Here is a 19984-nt window from a genome sequence, read left to right as displayed (position 1 = left end):
TTTGACGGACTGTACCATTGTGAAAAGCAACCGGGGTGTCCAGAAATGAAATAGAGCTAGCGTTAGATAATAACATGAAAACACTCAAGTAAACGATGAAGTTTGATACAGAAGTCGTTACGTGCATTCACACCCGGCGTTATGCTATATTATATGAAATGTCCTTTAAATGTACACGGCGCTTTCTCAGTGTCTACAACCCGTGTTAGTAAATGATGGTGTGATCCTGCAGTTCTAACCAATCACAGCAGCGGTGACTCTTCAAAGTTTACTCCACAGACTGAAGGTAAGTCTGTCACTTTATAATATCTGATTTCATCAACTGTGTCTTTACCCAATCTTATCAAAAAACTCTTTCCTTTAAAAGCTGTGACAGTAACGGTGGCTGGATTGGACCAAAAAGGCGCCAGTACGCTAACCTCCGTTTAAATAAGACAACAAGGACATAGTCAGTGTTGTTGTTCGCTGTGAAGCTAACTGTGTGTTTACATGGAGACCATCAGACAGGTCCACAAACTGAACTTACGACGGTGCTTTGGAGGTGTGCGGCAAAGCGAAGTTGTTTTTAGGCAAAGACTAGGGAGAAAACACTATGGTCTAACCTCCAGGAAGTGAAGTGCTCCGGTGCAATGGTTTGTTTTTTGTACATGAAATGAGTAATTTCATCATCAGAATTTGATCTGTTCGCTCCAATAACAATTTGAAAGTCAAGAAGAGCGTCACGATTAAAGATCTGTTTCTCTATTATAGTTAGCAGAGGGCTAAACTTGATGTAATAAGATAGAATATCAACTTTGTTTTAATGGTATTTATCATTTTCCCAATAAGAGTTCCACTGCACTGATACATACACTACAGTATGTCACAGTTCAACACTTTACTGAAACACAAGGTGTCATTAACAGGGACTTTACCACTATCTTTTCATTTGATAGACACCTGCCACTGAAATAATAGTGAAAGGGTGAACAATATGGTGGTCGACTACTTTGAGGTTCTGCATTAATAAAGTTGTATGAAACTTAAAGAAAAGCTGCACTTCCTGCGTCCTCGACCAAACAGCCTTTGAAAGACTTAATGCACTGTGATTTTGGAAATGTGGATTTAAAATACACTGATTTTGCAGGAAGCCATGGGAAAGAAGCTGGTGATCATCGACACAGACTGCGGCATAGACGATGCTCAGGCTATAATGATGGCCCTGGCAGCACCCAACATTGAGGTGTTGGCTGTTACCTGTGTGTTTGGGAACGCAGCGGTGGAGAATGTGTGTCAGAACGTTCTGAGGGTGCTCTCCGTCTGTAAGTGTAAGGGGGTAAGTGAAAGAAAATACTAAAATGGTGTTTATTATGTTATAATTATTAAATATTTTCCAAATTCCAACACTCCATATGTGTGCATGATGTTAACTTGTTATGAGGTAATGGGTATCAGATACTTCTTTGTGCTCCTTGTAGTTTCTGAGACACAGACAATTTGTTATCATACTTATAAACAATAAAAATTGAGGGATCTTTTTATTAGTATTTTCAGTACACACATGCGACAGGCTCCTGTGTATATATTCCTTATGAATAAAAGTTGCACGTAACTATTATTAGTTATACAGCAGGTGAGAACATTTGCTAGAGGAGCCCTTCTTTATTAGTTTCAATGGGTTTTAATGGCCATGGAAACTAATGGAGGAAGTGGGTACGTTTACTTCTGTTAGACCTCAGATCTTGCTTCTTATAAATAACTTCTAATTCTCAAATACACAGTACACAGTACTTCTCACACACTATCTAAACTCTCTAATCTCTAAGCATTATTTCATACTTGCCTCCGTTTTTCTGCAGATTCCGGTGTTTCGAGGTTCTGGTGGTCCTCTGGTTGGAGCCAGTAAACCAGTGAGTGACCACTTTGGAACTGATGGACTTGGGGATGTGATTGAGGACAAAGATCCAAACTGGGAGGAGAAAATCCAGAGAGAGCACGCAGTCAATGCAATGATTAGGCTGGTGACTGAAAACCAGAAGCAGGTGAGAAACCTCTCTGTGCGCTGCCCGTAATGTGCTGCTGCTCTCTGGTGTGCTACTATTAAAATGTGCTTTCCTCAGGTCTCCCTGGTGGCCATTGGCCCACTCACCAATCTAGCACTGGCTGTCAGACTGGATCCGTGTTTTCCCCAAAAGCTCAAAGATCTGTACATTATGGGTGGCAACATGGAAGGTAAAACCACCACGAGTGCAGAGTTTGTTCTTGAAACATGTAGGCTCCTTTAACTCGATTCTCCCTTTGTAGGAAAAGGAAATGTGACACTATGTGCAGAGTTCAACTTTGCAATGGATCCAGAGTCTGCCTATGTTGTTCTTGAAGAATTTCTCTGCCCTACATACCTGGCATCATGGGAATATTCATGCAGAAACGCACTGACTTGGGTAAGATGCTCGTTCAGAACCACATATAACCCCGCACTACTGTTCGTTTCCACGCTGATTTCTCTGATTTCACTTGTGCAGGAGTTCTTTGAAGAGTTGATCAATCAGGACACGCCGGCCGCACGCTTTATGAAGACGATAACCTCTAAATGCTGGGCTTACTCCAAAGAGGCAATGATGAATAAGAGAGACCTGTACTTTGGACCTGGCTTCGTCTCTTACGATGCCTACGCGATGGCGGCCTGTATTGACAGCAGCGTGGTAACAGAGAGAATCGAGTGTCCCGTCCGCGTGGAGCTGCAGGGTTCGATCGCTAGAGGCATGATGGGGCTGGATCGCACAAATATGCTGAAGAAGAGCCACAGCGTGTGTGTTCTGACTAAATGTGACGTTGCCAAGTTTCGTAAGTTACTCATGAAGTCTGTTAGACAACCTAAGAAGAAGTAATCGTTGGTGACAGACGTCACGGTAAGAAGAAAAAAAGACACTGTATCACCCTGAATATCATTAAATATAAATAATTTTATTTTTTTAATGCACTGTATGAAAATGTTGACAAATAGTAGCAGTTAGTATTCTTTGACCAATTTATTCTCACAAAAGGCTCTGATATATTTCATCAAATGTTCATGTTTGTGTTAACTGTGCCACAATTAAATAAAAAACATAAAGACACAATTATTGAACGTGATTTTCCATTTTGACAAGTCACATCGAAAATTAAACGACAACATAAAAGTGAAGAAGCATATTTGATTATAGAGCAGCACTGCCAATACTAAATGCAAAGCACAGTCAGAAGTTCTCATTAAGGAGCTGCAGGGGAGGCTTTCCTTCAACTAGAAAACATCATCCATGCCAAAAAGAACAAGACTAGGTTGAAACCTCGTGTATAGCTGGTCTGCATGTAGTCAATGTGTGTCTATAATTTGGCAGAACATTTTATCAGGGCAGTAGTAAGAAAAATACTTCCAACTCATATCTTAATCATATTAATTCATATCTAATCATCATTCAAAAAAATCAAAATTTTGATTTACAAACGGAATCTTGAGGTCGATATGAGACACGAGACCAGGATCAAGATCAATAATAGACAGCGAGAGCAATGAAAAAGAGGTTCTCTGCAAAGTCACACAGCTGGAGGAAGCTCTTAAAAAAAGAGACACAGCATCAGAAGGAAGTCAAGACTTCCCTGACCCATCAGAGAAAGAAAACTCCAACTGAAAATCGCCATCCTCAGGAGTCAGCACTTTTCACAATGAGTAGATACATTCTTTCAACAATGTTATAAAACTCTTCTGTTCTTTTACAGTGAATCAGACTTTTTTCCACAAATTCAACAGGATTCATCCTCAACTTCCCCTCCTCAACATCTATGTGTACATACGTGTATATTCTGAATGAATGTTGTGCAAATTTCTACTTTCTGTGTTCTTTTAATAAATAAGGCCAGTGTGTAGAGGCATTAAACATACACAGTGTAATTTATCCCACTGGGGGGTCTTTCACATCAAAACCATATCCATATCATGGAAGTTTCAGGAGGCTTTTACCAGGAACCAAATTATCAACAGAGGTCTCCTCTCCACAAGGACCTGAAGGTGAAATAAAAAATTTCATTTTAACACTTTAAGATTGCATCCTCAGTCACATTGTACCCCTATTTAACATATGCCAAACATTTTACAAATAAATCTATTTCTTTGTATTTGTATAAATCATAATCCACTCAGCTTGTCTCTGTATTGTAGCTGCTGTTAGCATCCAACTGAACGGGGCTCAGCAGCCTCACAGCGACAGCAGTACCGAGGTGAATTAGCTAAAAAGAAGCTAACTGTGCTGTTAGCTTGTTAGCTCTTGCAGCTAACGATAGTTAACGTAGCCCCGAGGTGGTAGGAGCCAAAATCAGCAATAAAAACACTTTTGTACTTTAGTCCCTGTTGTCAAACTGGTGGGTTTAGTCCACTAATGTTAGCTGCACAGCTAAGTAGCTAACAGCATCCAACATTACCCTGGCAATCTTTTGGTAAGTCCATCTGGAAACTCTACAGATCTCCTCAGTACCGCTGTGGTCAAACTGGACTCCGTCTGTTTTGGAGCCCCGTTCCGTTGCATGCTAACGGCAACTACAGCAGCTGTTTTACAGAAAGAAAAGATTATTGGATTTTGAAAACAAAACAAAACAAAGAAACAGATTTTTATACTTTTTTGGCACATGTTAAATACAGGTACAATACTATATATATATATATATATATATATATAACAGACTGGGAGATTCCATATTAATGAATCATTAGGTAATAAATATCACAGCCCTTAATTATACATAACTTTAAGCCTTAATATGACTTGGGTGAGATATAAAAATTCAACCCCAGTACAGTTGTGAATGGAGAATTTAGCTATACAGACCAGACTGTAAACATGTTTATTTCTCTTTTTTGAATATTAGATTTTAATATGGGGACTTAGAGATTGATCACTTCTATAGCCAGTCTCAAGTGGCAATTTGAGGAACTGTTTTTGTTACTTCGTGTGGGCTTCATTCGCCAACCACAGAGGTTATCTTGACCTTAAACAAGCCTATAAACTCTGACCATGGCTCCGCCCCCTGGCTGTGATTGGACAGTTGATTGTTTTTCTTGTCATATGAGTGAGGTATTCGCAGGTTGATCCCTGCTGGACTAAACTCAAATGCAATACACCACTTTTTTTTCTGTGTTGTGATTTGTAAAATGTATGTCATGAAGTGAATTATCACAGTGAATCATAACACAGCCACTACAAATCACTGTTTCCTTCATGTTGTTCTCTGAGGAAGATTCCTGCAGCTCTTTAAATAAACTGGAGGGACCTTCCCACCTGCTCCTCTGCCACCCCTCTCATCCTACCCCCCAACACCCCTACTACCCCCCATTAATCCCATTTAATATTTACAGTGACACCCAAATGTCATATAAGGCAGCATGGTGGTGGAGTGTCAAAATATATTAAAAAAATATAAACTGTACTTAAATTGTTTTGTGTTTGTAAGAGTTCAAAGTTACACTACACTGAACACACTTGTATTCACAGAAAATCAGTACTAAAGGGAGCTAAGCACAAACCAAATACCAAATTATGTTCCTCTTCATCTGCTGGATGTGTAAATAAGCCAATGTTTGCCATAAAGTTGGGTTGTGTTCACATGTTTCTGCTGCCCTCCAGTGGCTAAAAACAAGATCAATTATTACAGGTTTGAATGTAATAAAATAACATGAAAAACTGTTTTTGCTTAAGTCCTTTATTTAAATTTGCTGACAAAGTGAGGCGATGTACAACAGAAACCTCTTAACTTAACTTTAATCACTCGACCAATTTACTCTCACAGAAGTCTTTGATATTTTAGGGCAGAGGCCGCTTTAATGTGAGTTTCTGGGCCGTTCTGAAGAATCACATTTCAGATTATGAAAGATCTCTGCTGCCAAATAAGAGCTTAGTTTGATTTAAATGCAAATTTAACTTTTCAAACCAACTTTTATGAGAAACCAATGAGAACCAAAATAATTGTGAAAACACATGGCTTAAAATAAGATAACATTAATACTGAACTTTATTGGTTCTGTGCCATGTATCAAACTGAGAAGGAATGCAGCATTACCAGCCTTTCTATAACAGCAAAATGTATGCAATGGCATCAGCATACCATGCTATCAATGTTTTTAATTTAGGGGCACCTGTTAAAACAAATCCAAATAAAACGTTCCAAATAAAAAGCATTTCTGCCCCCATGAATAAAAAGCTGCAGAGAACTAAATTGCGGGGTTGGCAACCTACAGCACTGGGCTACCAAACGCATGACACTTCAGGTAACATTGCTTTCTGTTGGGATTCTCTGATTATAAAAGATTTGATTTAGCGTACAGAGTACATCAAATCCATGACGTGCTTCTTTTAAGTGCAGTCACGCTCTGTTTAATTGCCGTTGTCAGAGGAGCTAGGCCAGGGCTCAGAGCTGCGCCGGCTCAGGGTGGGGCGCCACATGCTCCACGGGTTGTAGGTGCGACTCATCTCGGTGGGAGCTGGTGGCGACGGGGCCGGACTGCTGACCAGATCAGTCAGAGTTGTTGAGTTGGTCGTTGGAGGAAAAGGGTGCAAGGCTGAATCTGCGCTTGTTGACCAAATGGAGCTGCTGAAAGGTGTGGTTGCAGACCAGGGATTGCGGGCGTTTCCAAGGAGTGACTATAAAAAGAATATATATAGAAGCTTCACAATAGTATCATAGCAGCAGAAAAAGTATGTGTGAGCTGCATTAAGAACAAATAATGGATCTTACTGCAGTTGGGGCAGTTGGTGAGCTGGAGCTGCTGGGCCAGGAGTGCAGAGAGTCATTGCTTGGTATGTCCCAGATGGAGGAGGGTACAGGGGTGAACTCAGGCCAGCTCTGCTGAGGCTCCAACGTCTTTTGGAGATTCATTCCACTGAAAACTAAAACAACAAACACAAACATAAATAAACACACACACACACACACACCAGTTTGAATGCAGCCAGTCAACCATAAACAGTGACACTTGTTACTCTAGATTCTTTTGTTTGTTTATAAACCTGTGATTACCTCCTGTCAGGTTGAAGGGATTGTTGGTTCCAAAAGCAGAGAACGAGTTGGTAGAATGAAAGTTTGAACTACTGGCTGTGTCAATAGGACTCCATAATCCAGAGCTGTGAGAGAGGAAAATATATACACAACAATAAATTGGGATGTCATGTCCAGATGTAAATACATTGTGTCATTTTACATTACATTACATTACCTGTCCGAGCTGTCACTTTCCACTGATGTCATGTGTGCCAGACTCTTTCCTTGGCTGTCAGTTTTACCTGGGCCAGAGCCACCTGACGGGTACGTAAAACGTAAGTGTTCTCTCGTAAAAACAAACCACCACATGAACAATGTACAGACAATGACATTAAGTACGTATTTACCTGGGCTTTTGTCATAACCAGCAGCTACAGCAGCAAACGTGGGGGTCCCATTTTTGCCAGGGAGCGGAGTGGCTGGAGACAGTTTATTTCCTGGGGCCTTCTTTTGGTTTCCCTCACTGCAAAAATGAGACAAAAAATCACCAGAAATCTGGATTAGTTTTAGTTGGAATAAATCTACAGTGTAGCAAAATAGCATGCTTAACTATAATAATATATATTACAATAAACTTTATTTATAAATAACTCAATAAGTTACAAGGTGCTTTACTTGGGAAAATCAAGATGACCAATTCAGAGCTTTTAAATTAAAGGACCAGTGTGTACAACTAGTGGCATCTAGGTGTGTGGCAGATTGCAACTCCCTCGCTTTATCATCTCCTTCCAAAAACAAAGGAGAAACTATGGTGGCCACAAAACGAGATAAATGCAACCGGCCCCATCTATAGCCAGTGTTGGAGCTCTTCTGGGCTACTGTAGAAACATGGCGGACTCTGTGGAAGGCGTCCCGCTCTGTCTGTAGATATAAAATGCTAATTGTAAGGTAACAAAGGTGATACTAATGTATCAATGTGTACACTAATAATAAACATGCCTATATTCACTTTCTTCCAGTAGTGCCTCCTAACAAACGAGATCTTTAAATGAAATCAGACCACTAAAACTGCAGAATACAGAACAGAAAAAAATGCTCCTCAGTTGGACGTTTGTGCCTGGAAGAGGTCTGTCAGAAAGTAGCCCTCAGTTTCTAGCTGCCAGTTTGATATTTATTTCTGATTCATTTTCATTTAGCTGGAGAAAGATTTGGGACATCTACCACTTGATTTCTAAGTAATGTAGGTTGTCTTATTTGCTGTTTTTAACAGGTTTAACAGGTTTGTAACAGGCCCTGTTAACACCTGGTATTAAATGTGTATTTTGGGTAATCCGGTAACAAGTGGACAGCTCTAAGCACAAGGTGTGAATGTATCCAAGGAGCATTGAGGATTGCACTGAGATCTGATCGCTCAGACCATTTGGAGGTGGTCAGAGCCACATATGCCCACATTGTTTTAGCAGTGTGTACACAAATGTGTCCTGGGTCACACTTAAGGACTGCCTACTCAACCAATATCCTGCAAATACAGTAAACCAGTATAGGCTACCTCTTTGTTACCTGTGGAGAACATGCCCAGACTCCCTTAATCGCGCTATTGTGTGAGTTGTTGAGTTAGGAGAAACTTTATAAACTTTGTTAAACACTATCTGTGTTAATTTCTTAATTTGGGCATTGTTGTCAGTTCCACATTAAGTTATTTCTTTCTTTGTATTAAAAACCTTGTGTCTGTCTGTCCCAGTGTGTTTACTACTACAGGGCCACCAGTGAAAAACAACCCCTTTGGTCTTCGCAAATCTATTTTCATATAGAGCAGGGAAGAGAGATCTGATCCCAAGTGGTCACTCAAGACACATGTGGAGACGCTAAGTGTGAACTGACATACTCCAGAGCTGTCCACTTGTGATCAGATCACCCAAGACGCATGTTAATGGCAGGTGTAAACAAGGCCGCACATCTGAGTGCCATCCGCATAACAATGGTATTGAATATTGTGTTTGCGGATAATGTGACTGAGTGGATGCATGTACATAAAGAACAAAAGAGAGCCAAGGATGGACTCTTGGGGAACACCCAACACCAACACCAAGTCAGTGGGGCCACTGAAAAAGAGGCATCACCAAAGACGAGTTTTTCAAACAAACCTCATCAAATATTGTGTCATTTTATTGGCGAAGGTACTGTGCATTTGACCACGTGGATACCTGTTACTGTTGAGTACACTGCTGTATGTGCCTCGGGACAGTAAGCTGGGGGAGGTTGGAGGAGGGGAGCAGGTCCCAGCTGTGACGGATCTCTTCAGGAAAGGGTCTGCGTTGATTGTCTGAAGGGAGATCTGCTGAAGACTGTCAGCTTCTGCATGTGGAGATCAGGAGAAAATCAGATCTTTACTATGCTGATCAGTGAGTTTGACACAGGATACACACTAGGTATGCTGGGTATGGTGGTGGTGGATATGGTTTCAGATGTTGACTTACGGACACTGTTTTTGGAAAGTGGTACATCCCACTCTGGAGATGCAAACTCCTTCTCCCCCTCAGAGCTGCTGCTGTGGCCAAGTTCCGGCACTGAGCCGCTGGACAACAGTTTGGCCAACAGAGAGGGACGCCCGTCCTCCAGCTTTCCATCTACTGTCAAAACAACCATGTCACAAACACATCTGGTATTGAAGCAAAGAGCAAAGAGACCTAACTTAACATTTAGTAACTCACATCTCTGTTTCGGCACAGGTCTTGTCTTTGGGATGCTGGTGAGAGGGTAGAGAGTCTTGGATGTGAAGCTCTTTCGTTGTTTGTTCTCCAGTGGTGTTACATATGGCAGCTCCAGAGAACTGAAACAATAAAAATAAAAATACATTTTAAAAAAAAGCAACAGACAAAAGATGATATCTATCACCTGTAATTACATAAACATACCTGGATTTTTCTGCTTGGTTCTCTTTCTTTGTGGTTACTTGTTTCTTGGTTTTGGGTTTGATTAGGAAATTTGAAGGTTCTTCTTTCACTTTTCCTGTTGTTACTGTCCTTCCTTTCTTTTTCACTGGTTCCTGGAAGAAATGATGGGAAAGGATATAATAATAGAATGCTTATCATAAAGTAATTTCCATCGTAGGAGGACTTCCCCCTAATAGTCGACTTAACCGTTGAGTCAATGAGAAGAGTTAGTCAATACACTTTTCATTAGTCGGATAGTCAACAGGGAGAGAGGCATAAAACGGAGGAAGAGGAGCGAGTTAATTTGTAACTAACTGTTATAAATCATCCAGTGTATTGATCAGTCCACCAGTATCTCTTTTGGTGAACTTGTTCCCTTTTTTTAAACAATGAGACTTGTGTGACGTTATACTGTGTTGAAATAAAGGAACTAAATGTTCAGTCTCTTTCTTTTTGACTTGAAAGTCATGTCACAAAGACATCCAGCAAAGTATATGAAACACATTAATAATCATCTTAAATATTTGACGAAAAATGCACGAAAAAGTAAGAATTATTTGCCACAGGGCAGAAAATAGGCAATATACTGGAGAGGACAGGAAACTACTGAGATACTTGTCCATAAACTAATTAACTTATAATGAGAGGCTAATTTCTCTCATTTGAAAGTAGAGTCCATTTAATTCTGGTTACAGCAGCTGCTATTGGAAGTGTGCATTAGGTTATGGGGACGTTGCACGCTTTCTGGTTAGAAACTGTGTACAGCACAGGATGTGAGCCGGTCTACAACATAGTTATTTCACTGTACCTCTTTGATGTTCGTCTCCACATCTGGATTGGAAGTCTCTGTGGTAGTGGAGGAGCTGTCGTCGTTGTCAGCCAGGTTGTCTTTAAGCTCGTCTCCCTGAGTCTTTACTGTTGTTTTTTTCTCTTTCTCTTCCTTCTTCCTCAGGGCTTTGGCTTTGCCCCGCAGTTTCCCTTTGGATTCCAACACTGCAAAATAATATTAAAACATACCTCAAAGACCTGTCAGTAATTACAGAGGCCTTTTACCTACTACTGATAAAAACAATGTGTGTACCTTTGTTTTGTATTGACTGAGAGCTCTGTTCCTGTAGAGGCTCGCTACTAAGCGAATCTGGACGGTCAATGTCGTTGTCCATGGCTCCTATCAGGTTGGCATATTCTGCATCCTCAGGAACGAGGCCTCGGTGAGGCAACGATGAGCCAGCTAAACTTTGACTCTGGAAGTCTAGTTGTTTGGTACTCCGAGCCTTCCGGTTGGTCAGCTGGCAGGCAGCTGGAGGGCCTTCTTGGCCTGAGGTTGTACTTCCTTTGGTCAGCTGGGAGGAAGTAGCTTGCATAGATGGGCGGCTGAAGCCAATCCTGGACCTCTTATCTTGGCTGTCTGAGTCGGATAAGGTGCGGCTGTTGCCCTGTCGGCCTCCAACCCGAGCTGCTCCGTTGCTGGATGCACATACTACTCTGGAGTTCGGTGGTGAGTCGCCATAATCGTTCAACCTGAATGGTGAAAGAAAAGTTTGTTAAATCACACTGTACATGCTGCGTCTGCCATCTGCTGTTACATTTTCTGCCATTTGAACCAAGTTTCTTTGAATTCCTTCACGACTCTATTATGTGGTATTACTGTAAAGATAACCATTCATTTCTTTTTGTGGCTGATCTCTTAAATTCAGAAAGAAGTGAAGCTCGCTAGAAGTGACTTCAATTTAATTTCAATTTTTATTTATTTATTATCGTGACATCAGTAAAGTTAAAGAATTGCACAAAATGTATCAATTCAATAGAAAATTAATCTGCAACTATTCTGACAATCAATTACTTTAATCACCCATATAATCAATTAGTTTGACATTTTTAAACATTTGATAGTTCCAGCTTCCTCACATTTGAGGAATTGAATGTTAAAATACACTGTAACTGCATAACTTTGGGTTTTGGACTCTTGGCAGGGCTCCTGCAACTGTTCCAAATTCTACTTTCAGCCGTCCCACACTGAACAACAATTGTCCCTAACTGAAGTTATTTATTTTTTTAACATAATAAATATAATTGAATAACTTTGGTTCAGTAACTTGCATCATTTAACGGACTCACTGCGGTCCACCCTAGAAGTTCTGCTCGTTGCTCCCTGCACTTATATCTGAATCACTCAGGGGTTTGGCCACAGTCAGTTTTCACTTGTCATTAGTTGAGTTTGACCGGTATATGACGATGGAAATATACATACATACATACACTTTACATTATTATAATTTAGCCAAATAATCACAAACCCACTACAGGGACATGGCATATTTGAAGTAAAAAAGTAAGGGAGGGGAACTCTTTAAATATTTACATGCTTAAGAGCCAGAGAGACAGAGTGAGAGAGAGGCTCAAACGAACTATATACATATTTACAAGCTGTAGGAGCACCCTAATGCAGAGATCCGGGTAGAGAAGGTCAAATGTGTCCTACGTGCCACACCTACTGACTGCGCACAGAGCAAGAGGAGCGATTTTACAAATTTGAACACCAACACAGTGCAAATTGAGAATATGTCCTTTTTTGCACTCATTTACCTGACTGAACAGCCAATCAGATAGCTCTCACTCACCAAGTGCCTCAGGTCAAACATGCAAAGTTTCCTGAATGACCAGTGATAAGGGCCAACCACTGGTCACAGTCCCAGACACTGCAACAACTGTGGGCGGTTAGCGGTTAGCCACAGACCGCTGCCACTGACTGTCAGAGCCCTTTGAACAACCATTAACTACAGACAAACCTGGGCTGTTCAAGAGTAAATTAAATGGCTCCAATACTTGTTTTTAATGTTAGATCCATCCGTCTCTTCATTAGATTAGCATCATATCTTACTGTACATTGATGATATCATATGGTTTGAGCAACCATTGCCCAAGATTTACACTTACTTTGAATCACTGTGAATTTGCACAATTTCCCTGAGATTAAATGGTCTCCCAGTCTCCAAGGTGGAGTTGGATTCCACTGACACACGTCTCTTGAAAGGCTCCCATATGCTCTGAGCCTCCAGGTAGGCGGCGGCAATCACCAACAGAAACATGGAACTGAAGAGACATAAACACAACAGAACACCACTGTTAGTTGGGTTGTTTTATTGCTTGAGGTGCTGTCTTAATGCTCCCCTCACCTCATACTCACCTCATAATGAGAGACACTATGATGTAGAGCTCCAGCTCCCAGCTCGGTCTGGGCAGGGTCTCTGCACATGCAGCTAACATGTGATAGGGCAAGGAGGCGTTCAGGACAAACACAAACTCAGAGCCTCCACATGTCACCAATTTCAGCTCCCGGATCACTCGAGATGAAGTGAAGTCGGGTGTAAACCTGTTAGGAAAGGAAGGATATGTACTAATTTAAAAGGCTGTTCTCAACTGTACAAAAACCTTGCAAACCTGCAGTCCATCAGTGGTATGGTACATAGTTTTCCATTGTCAAAAGTCATGGACGGTACCAACAAAACCACTTTTTTCCATCCCATTCACCTAGCACACTGAACTAGGATGGTGAGGTGGAGCTAGAAACAGTGTAGATCAGAGTTGTATCTGATGTAGGATTTCCCACACAAAGCTTATGTCATTGTTGTAGGCTAACAAACAACCACATACCGTAAGTGCATAGCGAGAAACGCGGATAAGAGAAAACGACAGAAAAGTGACTAGGTGCGGAGCCGAGGGACCGATAAGCATCATGTTATTATTCTGGCAGTAGACGTACAGTGTACGTTACAGTGGTAGTTAGCGAACGCTGCTGCTTCTCAACTCTGCCTACATGGTACGGTTTTCATACCATTGACCTGGTAGTTATCTTTGTGATTCAGGAACCTATGAGCCAGTAAGATGCACCAGGATATATTTGTTTTGTAAATGACCACAATGGACTAATTTGACTCAATGAAAGGACTGACCAGTGATAGGGAGTATGTGGTTGCATTTAAGTCCCTTTCTTTCAACAACAGCAGTGAATGTCCTTTTACTGAGTGACTGACAAACCATTGTTAAAATGAACATTCCTGAGGCGAGGCAGCATGCAGTGAGCGTTTGTTTGAGAAAGGCAGCTGCATGTCAAATTTTCTGCTAATGCTTTAAAACCACCCAGGAGTCACAAACTGAAGGAAGTGCACATGTTTAATATGAGATGTTTACTCTGCTGATGGTCTGGACCGATAACGGAATACTTACAACCTATTAAGTAACCGTGTTTGGTAAATTTGAGTTCAAACTGGTGTCTAGTGTTGTGTGATTAGTCGTAAGACAAATATATTTGTTAAAAGGCCTTTTATAAAGTTCAGAATTATTACATGTGATAGCGGGTAAGAGGCACATGTGCAGTTAATAACCTTAATAATGGCTACATTGATACTGTACATGCTGGGTAGATGGTTTACTGTCTGTGACACTGTGACTGTAAATGTAACAAAGCTGACAGTTTGTTACTTTTACTTCCACTTGTGCTTTTCCTGCTATGACAAGTCAAAATGTCTGCCATGAGAAAAGCCTAACACTATGCTATTTATCATCCAACATTTGCACTATAAGCTGAAGTGCAAAGGTTGGCGAGGGGGGAGCGGGCTGTAAACATAGCACATAGCAAGGCCAGCGGGCTAACAACAGCAGCCCACAAAGTTGTAAATGATACAGCGTTTTATTAAACATTTTACTTAATCATTAATTTCAGTCACCGTCCTTAACACTCACTGCACTCTCCTTCTATGCTGCTGGTATTATTTCTCCTGCAGTTATAGAACAAGAATATAAATTATTTATTATTTATATAATATATTTATATTATTATTTAATTTGATGAATGAGAGGTCAATCCCACCCCCACTATCAAACAGGCACAACATCACACAGCCTCAAGGTTTCACGTGTCCAAGTTCGATTAGACTGAATTTAGACTGAATTTACGACCGTGGGCGGATGTGTCTCATTCCGTTCCACACAGAAATGAACAGGACGCAAAAATGCAGTCTGACTGTGCCATTGTCCTTAAGCCACACCTGCAACCCCTCAGAAAACTACCTGAGAGTCACCTACCAAACTAACTGGATCACTCAAGTCAAACGTGACCGTGAGCCAGCATGAACAATACCAAGACCCTGAAACTGAATTATTTCTTTTTTTGTTTGCACAAACCAAACTTTATGTACCAGTGAGAATGATGAAGGTGTAAATTGTCCTGCCCTAACAGGTCCAAGTAAACAGTCTGTTCATACCTACACAGTTCAGAGAGGTCGAACCAGGCAAAATAAGTGGAAACAACTGTAGGCTGAACCATGTCTGTGTAGAGCTTTCGAAACATGACACTTGCTTACTTTTTCGCTCACTTACTTTTAAAAATAATTTAATTGTACTTTTAAAAATAATTTAATTGTTGTTGCGTTAACAGGGTTTAAATGCTTAAAGTTAAAATAACAGCAAAGCAGAATTGACCCTTAATCTAGTGGCATTTGTAATCTAGTGGCACCTAAAAATGCCACCTTAGATGATAGAATGATAAAATATTTTACAGGAAACTCAGGAAACTGAGTTGTCAGATTTGGTAGGGGAAGTGCAACTTATATTCATCTACAACCACTACAGTTCCTTCACTGTAGAATGATCTAGAACATTTCTGCTACACATTTGTACAAACAGACAGTGTTAGATCAGCAGTTATAGCCAGAGAGGCATTTACACCCCCAGAGCTGGTCCCACTCTGACTTTTGAGTAAAACCTGATTGAAGAAAAACGTCCTGATACTTGGGGAGAATGTGTGTCCATTTTGAGGGTGGACTTTAAGTGATGAAGAAAAATGAGACCTGAGGGGAGCAAGCAGAGGCTGCAGCGAGACAGAGAGCCGATTCATCCTCTTACTGAAGGCTTACTCAGCCAGAGAGGCTGAGGAGAAGTATTAATAGAGCTTGTGGGTGATGGGGAGCACACACACACACACACACACACACACACACATACACACTGAAGTTCCCATGCAGTACCCACATTCTTATGCCCTCATATGGTTCTCAAACTGTAGGTCCAAATTAGACACAGTCAAATACTCATGGACAGAGGGAAATAACTTACAGTATGATGAGGTCTTTTGAAGCGTTTGGCTTAAGTGCAAATTCTTGACAGTTGAGAACTTTGAATCCATATCCTTCACAAGCCTGTCCGTTGATTTCTGCCGATCTGATGGTGATCGGGAGCAGGCCTGTGTTCTCTACTCTGAAGGTTCTTTTGAGAGTGAAGTTTGGCTCCTTGACTTTCGTCTCTGAAATGAATGAAGGCTGATTAATGAACACTGAATATACTGCAAACAGAAATGCGTGCTATTATTCTGTGTTTCATTCGTTTTTATGACTTATCTTTCAGACAGGGGACGCAATTGTGTGAATTTGTATTATTCTCATCAGTGAGATTCTTGGGCTAAACATAAGGCATTTAATTCATCACTCTTTATTTAATGTGTGAACGCAGGAGCAAGTGTTGGGATTTTGTTCTCAATACATCACACGTATGCATGGGGTTAAATTCCCTTTGCTTTTCATTATTTGACCAAAAGGATTAGGACTGAAATAAGTTGAAGACACTGTACTTATTTGTATTTGTCATTCCATGAAGAAAAGTAAATGTAAAGTAAATGTCTAAATAGAACAATGGCCAAGCACAGGGAAAACACATAACTTTGCCAAAAAAAGAAGCCTATTAAGTCCGTATGATTTTAAATGATTTGAACAAAAATACATAATGCAGACAGAGAATTGTATAAAAGGAGGAAATCATCTGATCAAAATTCATCCAAATCAGTTTCACACAAGCTTCTTGAAGTTACTGAGTGCACCATTTGGCTTAATTGTACAGTTTTTAATATAATTGGAAATATCTATAAAATATGTCACTATGTCAGGGTTTTTTTCAATGATCCCTTAAAGGAAGAAGGTTGGGAACCACTGTCCTAGAGGCATTCAAAACCAGTTTATGGATAGTTGGCCTGCTAGCTGTTATTGCTAACTGTTAACTGTAGTAGCTAAACTGCTAAAGCACACAATTATTCTTCTTCTGGAGTGAGGCCAACTTGCTTTGGACATTGCCCGGGAAAAAACAGTCGGGTCTGTGACCTGGTCGATGGTGACATGTGGCTTAGTGTAAATGAAAGTGCATGAAACATCTTGATTTTATCTGTTTACGAGATGCCTGAAAGTGTAAATGAGGGCCCATGGTGACACAGATGTGGACCCGCAGCAACACAAACTCACTCTCTGTGCAGTCTTTCAGCAGGGCTTCAGTCATCTTGAACCTCAAAGAGCTGCCTTGTCCCGGAGGCTTCCCTGCGACTTTCAGGCTCTCTGTCGTACCTCGGCCGTGAAGTAGGATTGTGTCGATCACAGTCAGATTATTTCTAAACAGATTCCCATCAGAGCAAAACAATTTCAGTAGAGAAAAACAGATTTACTGAAGGCTAATTTGGTTGGTTCAGTTACATAACTGACATTACCTGACTATGAGGAGGGAGGAGACACTGTGGTTGCTGATGGGAGTGAACCTCACGCTGAACGACTTGACTTCTCCGGGCAGCAGGAGGAGGTTGTACACAAAGGGTCTGGTTGATCCCTCTACGAACCCTGTACTGCTCTTCATTAGGGATGTCTGCCAAACAAACACAGGGCCTGTTAGAGACAAACAGCTTCCACATGCTGCCTCAGCCGAGGACAAGAGGACTGTAACCAGCTGATTCTCTGAATTCCTGATAATGTTGAATGTCACTCCTGCAACACTCACTTGATTTCTGTGAACCTGGAACTCTAAGGTATTTGTGTCAATGTTGATGTTGGACAAATTTCCTAATGGAAACCTGGGAAATAAAATCAGAGAAGATTAGTGTCAGAGTGAGATGAGGGGACAAAGAACAAGAACATGCAGGGAGGTCGTGGAGATTTCTCACCGATCAGCTAGCTTTCCAGAAAACACTGAGGGGTTGGGTAACAGGGCCACGGGGAGAATTTGGACATAGACGAGGACGTCTGCAGGATTCTGCAGAATCACCTCCTCCTCCTGCAGAGATACAGAGAGATTTCCCACCTCAATTTCAAACGCAGATCTTTCACAACACTTCACAACCTTCCTGAGTGTGTTTGTGCACAAGTGGTAACAAGAGGAGAATTGTTTCTACTCACAGAGGAGCTGTTTGTGTTGGTCAGATGGAACATAATTTGTTGGGAGGAGTTGACCAGTGAAGGCCAGGTCAAGTGAGCTGTTATTTTAGCTTGCACGTTTTTCTGAAGGTCTGTGTTGACTTCAAAGATAGCTTCAATCCTTTAGTAAAAGAAAAGCAAACATCTTGTGACAGTCTGTAAATAACCCATCTGTGCAGAGCAGTAAAACCGTAACATGTGTTGACAACCAAATCCTAAAAGATCAATAACCCCCAACGTGCTTACTTGTGGCCTGAGCGCTCTTTCAGCTCTTTCCATCGTCTGAGGAGTTTCTGGTGGAGGTCCACATCAGCATCCCAGATGTCCTCCTGTAACGCCAGCCCATGAGGCTTGGACTCAGCTGTCACAGAAAAATACATATATTTTAAAAATCTTTTGTCTCTTGTTTTTTCAGAGTTTATTTTTACACACACTCTTACAAACACTTACATTTAAGCACAAATGGCAGCCCCACATAACAGTGATCACCACACTGCAAGCTGGCGTCAAAATAAATATTTGCCACCTGAAAAAGATGGAGGAAAGAAAATAAGTTTATGTTTATAAGGACACGTATGGCTCGCTAATGTTGCTCAGTGAGATGAGGGGCTACCTTAGATTTACGTCTCGGCTCCAGCTCGTCTTTGTTGTTGCGGAGCCGTTTGTAATAGAAACGTATATCTTCTGTCAGGGAGCGGATCTGCTGTAGCCTCACTTTCTGTGTAAAAGAGCTCTGTATGCTGAAGCTTTGATGAACAACTTTCCCCTGAAGAAAAATAAACAGATATGTCAAGAGCTGTAACACCTTAGGCCTTCAACAGGAAAATAGAGCTGTGCATATTGTCTCATCTTCTACTTGTTGTCAGTGCAGGACAGGTGTGAAATCTAACTTAATGTTTACTTACTGGAAATGAAGGTGGTAAGACGATGTGTTTGGGAGAGCTGTTTAATGTACCCACAGCAATGAGAGCTTTCACTGGGATGGCTAATATCTGAAGGAAAAGAGAAACAATTATGTCAGTATTAGACTGGACGCTGGTTGTGCATTTCTCTGAGAAAGAACGGCATTAATAAGATCTGACTGGATACCTACCTCATAATCTGTGGTAATGTGTATGGCCCCATCATACATGCCCTCCAGTGCCTTGGCCACAAGTGTCACTCTGAAGGCTGCAAAATAGCCCGATGCTAATATTACCTTTGTATAGACAAAAATATATGCGTTAGTTTTTGTTTTTTCTAAATGCAAAAATACCCCATGGTGCTCAGGCTGCAGACTCAACATGAGGAAGTGGTTAACTGTAAAGTACCTTGTTTTTTTGTTGTTTTTTGCAGTCATCATCAATGTTGTGACCTTCAAATAGGATCTATCTGTGATCTAAGTGGTTCTGAGATATTAAGATAATAAGTTTTCATATCCTATATTGCAAAACTGACATCAAGTAATGTTCTCTTTTATATTTAATTGGTCAAAGTAATGTATGCGCCCTCATGGTACCCTAAATATACAGTATCAAAATCACATTCATTTGTTTTTAGAACAGGTGTTTTGCAGACTTTCTGATACTGAGAAATCATTTTCTGCTTGGAATAAGGTTCAATCTGGTAACAAAGGTCAGTCTTTGTTTTAATACACAAAATCAATGTATTAATTATAGAACTGAGTCATGATATAAGATGTCTGGCCAGGTTTTACAAAAATTGCAATTCAAATCAATTTGTGCTCAATTGCTCATGCTTTCTCTCCTCTCTCATTTTCTGCTCGTTGCTACTTTGCCTCTATCTGGTGTTCTTGTTTGTGCTTCATGTGTCTTTTTGCTGACCCCATGTGTAATTCTGCATTTA

At 40.8% G+C, this 19984-nt stretch overlaps 2 protein-coding genes across 4 annotated transcripts in view; one reads left to right on the top strand and one right to left on the bottom strand.

Moving 5' to 3' along the window:
• The first annotated feature begins 194 nt into the window (after nucleotides 1-194).
• si:ch211-201h21.5 (uncharacterized protein LOC555526 homolog) lies at nucleotides 195-3091 on the top strand. Of its 2 annotated transcripts, none has more exons than XM_035653055.1 (6): nucleotides 195-286; nucleotides 1127-1315; nucleotides 1839-2021; nucleotides 2100-2211; nucleotides 2284-2420; nucleotides 2502-2867. In XM_035653055.1, the coding sequence occupies exons 2-6, from the start codon at nucleotides 1133-1135 to the stop codon at nucleotides 2865-2867; spliced, it is 981 nt and encodes a 326-aa protein (XP_035508948.1). In that variant the 5' UTR covers nucleotides 195-286; nucleotides 1127-1132. The 2 variants fall into 2 exon arrangements, with proteins under 2 accessions (XP_035508948.1, XP_035508947.1); XM_035653054.1 differs by lacking the exon at nucleotides 195-286 and adding an exon at nucleotides 320-632 and having other exon boundaries at nucleotides 2502-3091.
• Nucleotides 3092-5691: 2600 nt separating this feature from the next.
• tmem131 (transmembrane protein 131) overlaps nucleotides 5692-19984 on the bottom strand; it is a 30512-nt gene continuing 16219 nt past the window's right edge. The window contains exons 18-41 of one of the 2 annotated variants that reach the window (XM_035653052.1): nucleotides 19233-19337; nucleotides 19045-19131; nucleotides 18753-18905; nucleotides 18590-18665; nucleotides 18386-18500; nucleotides 18122-18260; nucleotides 17890-17999; nucleotides 17727-17799; nucleotides 17443-17594; nucleotides 17204-17346; nucleotides 16032-16218; nucleotides 13105-13290; nucleotides 12855-13010; nucleotides 10999-11438; nucleotides 10726-10910; nucleotides 9900-10030; nucleotides 9696-9814; nucleotides 9462-9614; nucleotides 9189-9339; nucleotides 7392-7507; nucleotides 7220-7301; nucleotides 7024-7127; nucleotides 6742-6893; nucleotides 5692-6647 (exon numbers count right to left, since the gene is read on the bottom strand). In XM_035653052.1, the coding sequence (XP_035508945.1) occupies nucleotides 6381-6647; nucleotides 6742-6893; nucleotides 7024-7127; nucleotides 7220-7301; nucleotides 7392-7507; nucleotides 9189-9339; nucleotides 9462-9614; nucleotides 9696-9814; nucleotides 9900-10030; nucleotides 10726-10910; nucleotides 10999-11438; nucleotides 12855-13010; nucleotides 13105-13290; nucleotides 16032-16218; nucleotides 17204-17346; nucleotides 17443-17594; nucleotides 17727-17799; nucleotides 17890-17999; nucleotides 18122-18260; nucleotides 18386-18500; nucleotides 18590-18665; nucleotides 18753-18905; nucleotides 19045-19131; nucleotides 19233-19337 (3582 nt within the window). In that variant the 3' untranslated portion in view covers nucleotides 5692-6380. The remainder of the gene's footprint in view (nucleotides 6648-6741; nucleotides 6894-7023; nucleotides 7128-7219; nucleotides 7302-7391; nucleotides 7508-9188; nucleotides 9340-9461; nucleotides 9615-9695; nucleotides 9815-9899; nucleotides 10031-10725; nucleotides 10911-10998; nucleotides 11439-12854; nucleotides 13011-13104; nucleotides 13291-16031; nucleotides 16219-17203; nucleotides 17347-17442; nucleotides 17595-17726; nucleotides 17800-17889; nucleotides 18000-18121; nucleotides 18261-18385; nucleotides 18501-18589; nucleotides 18666-18752; nucleotides 18906-19044; nucleotides 19132-19232; nucleotides 19338-19984) is intronic. The other variant, XM_035653053.1, reaches the window with a different exon arrangement.

This window comes from Morone saxatilis, unplaced genomic scaffold, assembly GCF_004916995.1.
Source record: "Morone saxatilis isolate NCDOM2014 unplaced genomic scaffold, NCSU_SB_2.0 Contig12, whole genome shotgun sequence".
In the NCBI taxonomy this organism is placed as follows: domain Eukaryota; kingdom Metazoa; phylum Chordata; class Actinopteri; family Moronidae; genus Morone; species Morone saxatilis.
Note: the sequence above shows the minus strand (reverse complement) of the source record. Positions and strands in the feature narration are given on the sequence as shown.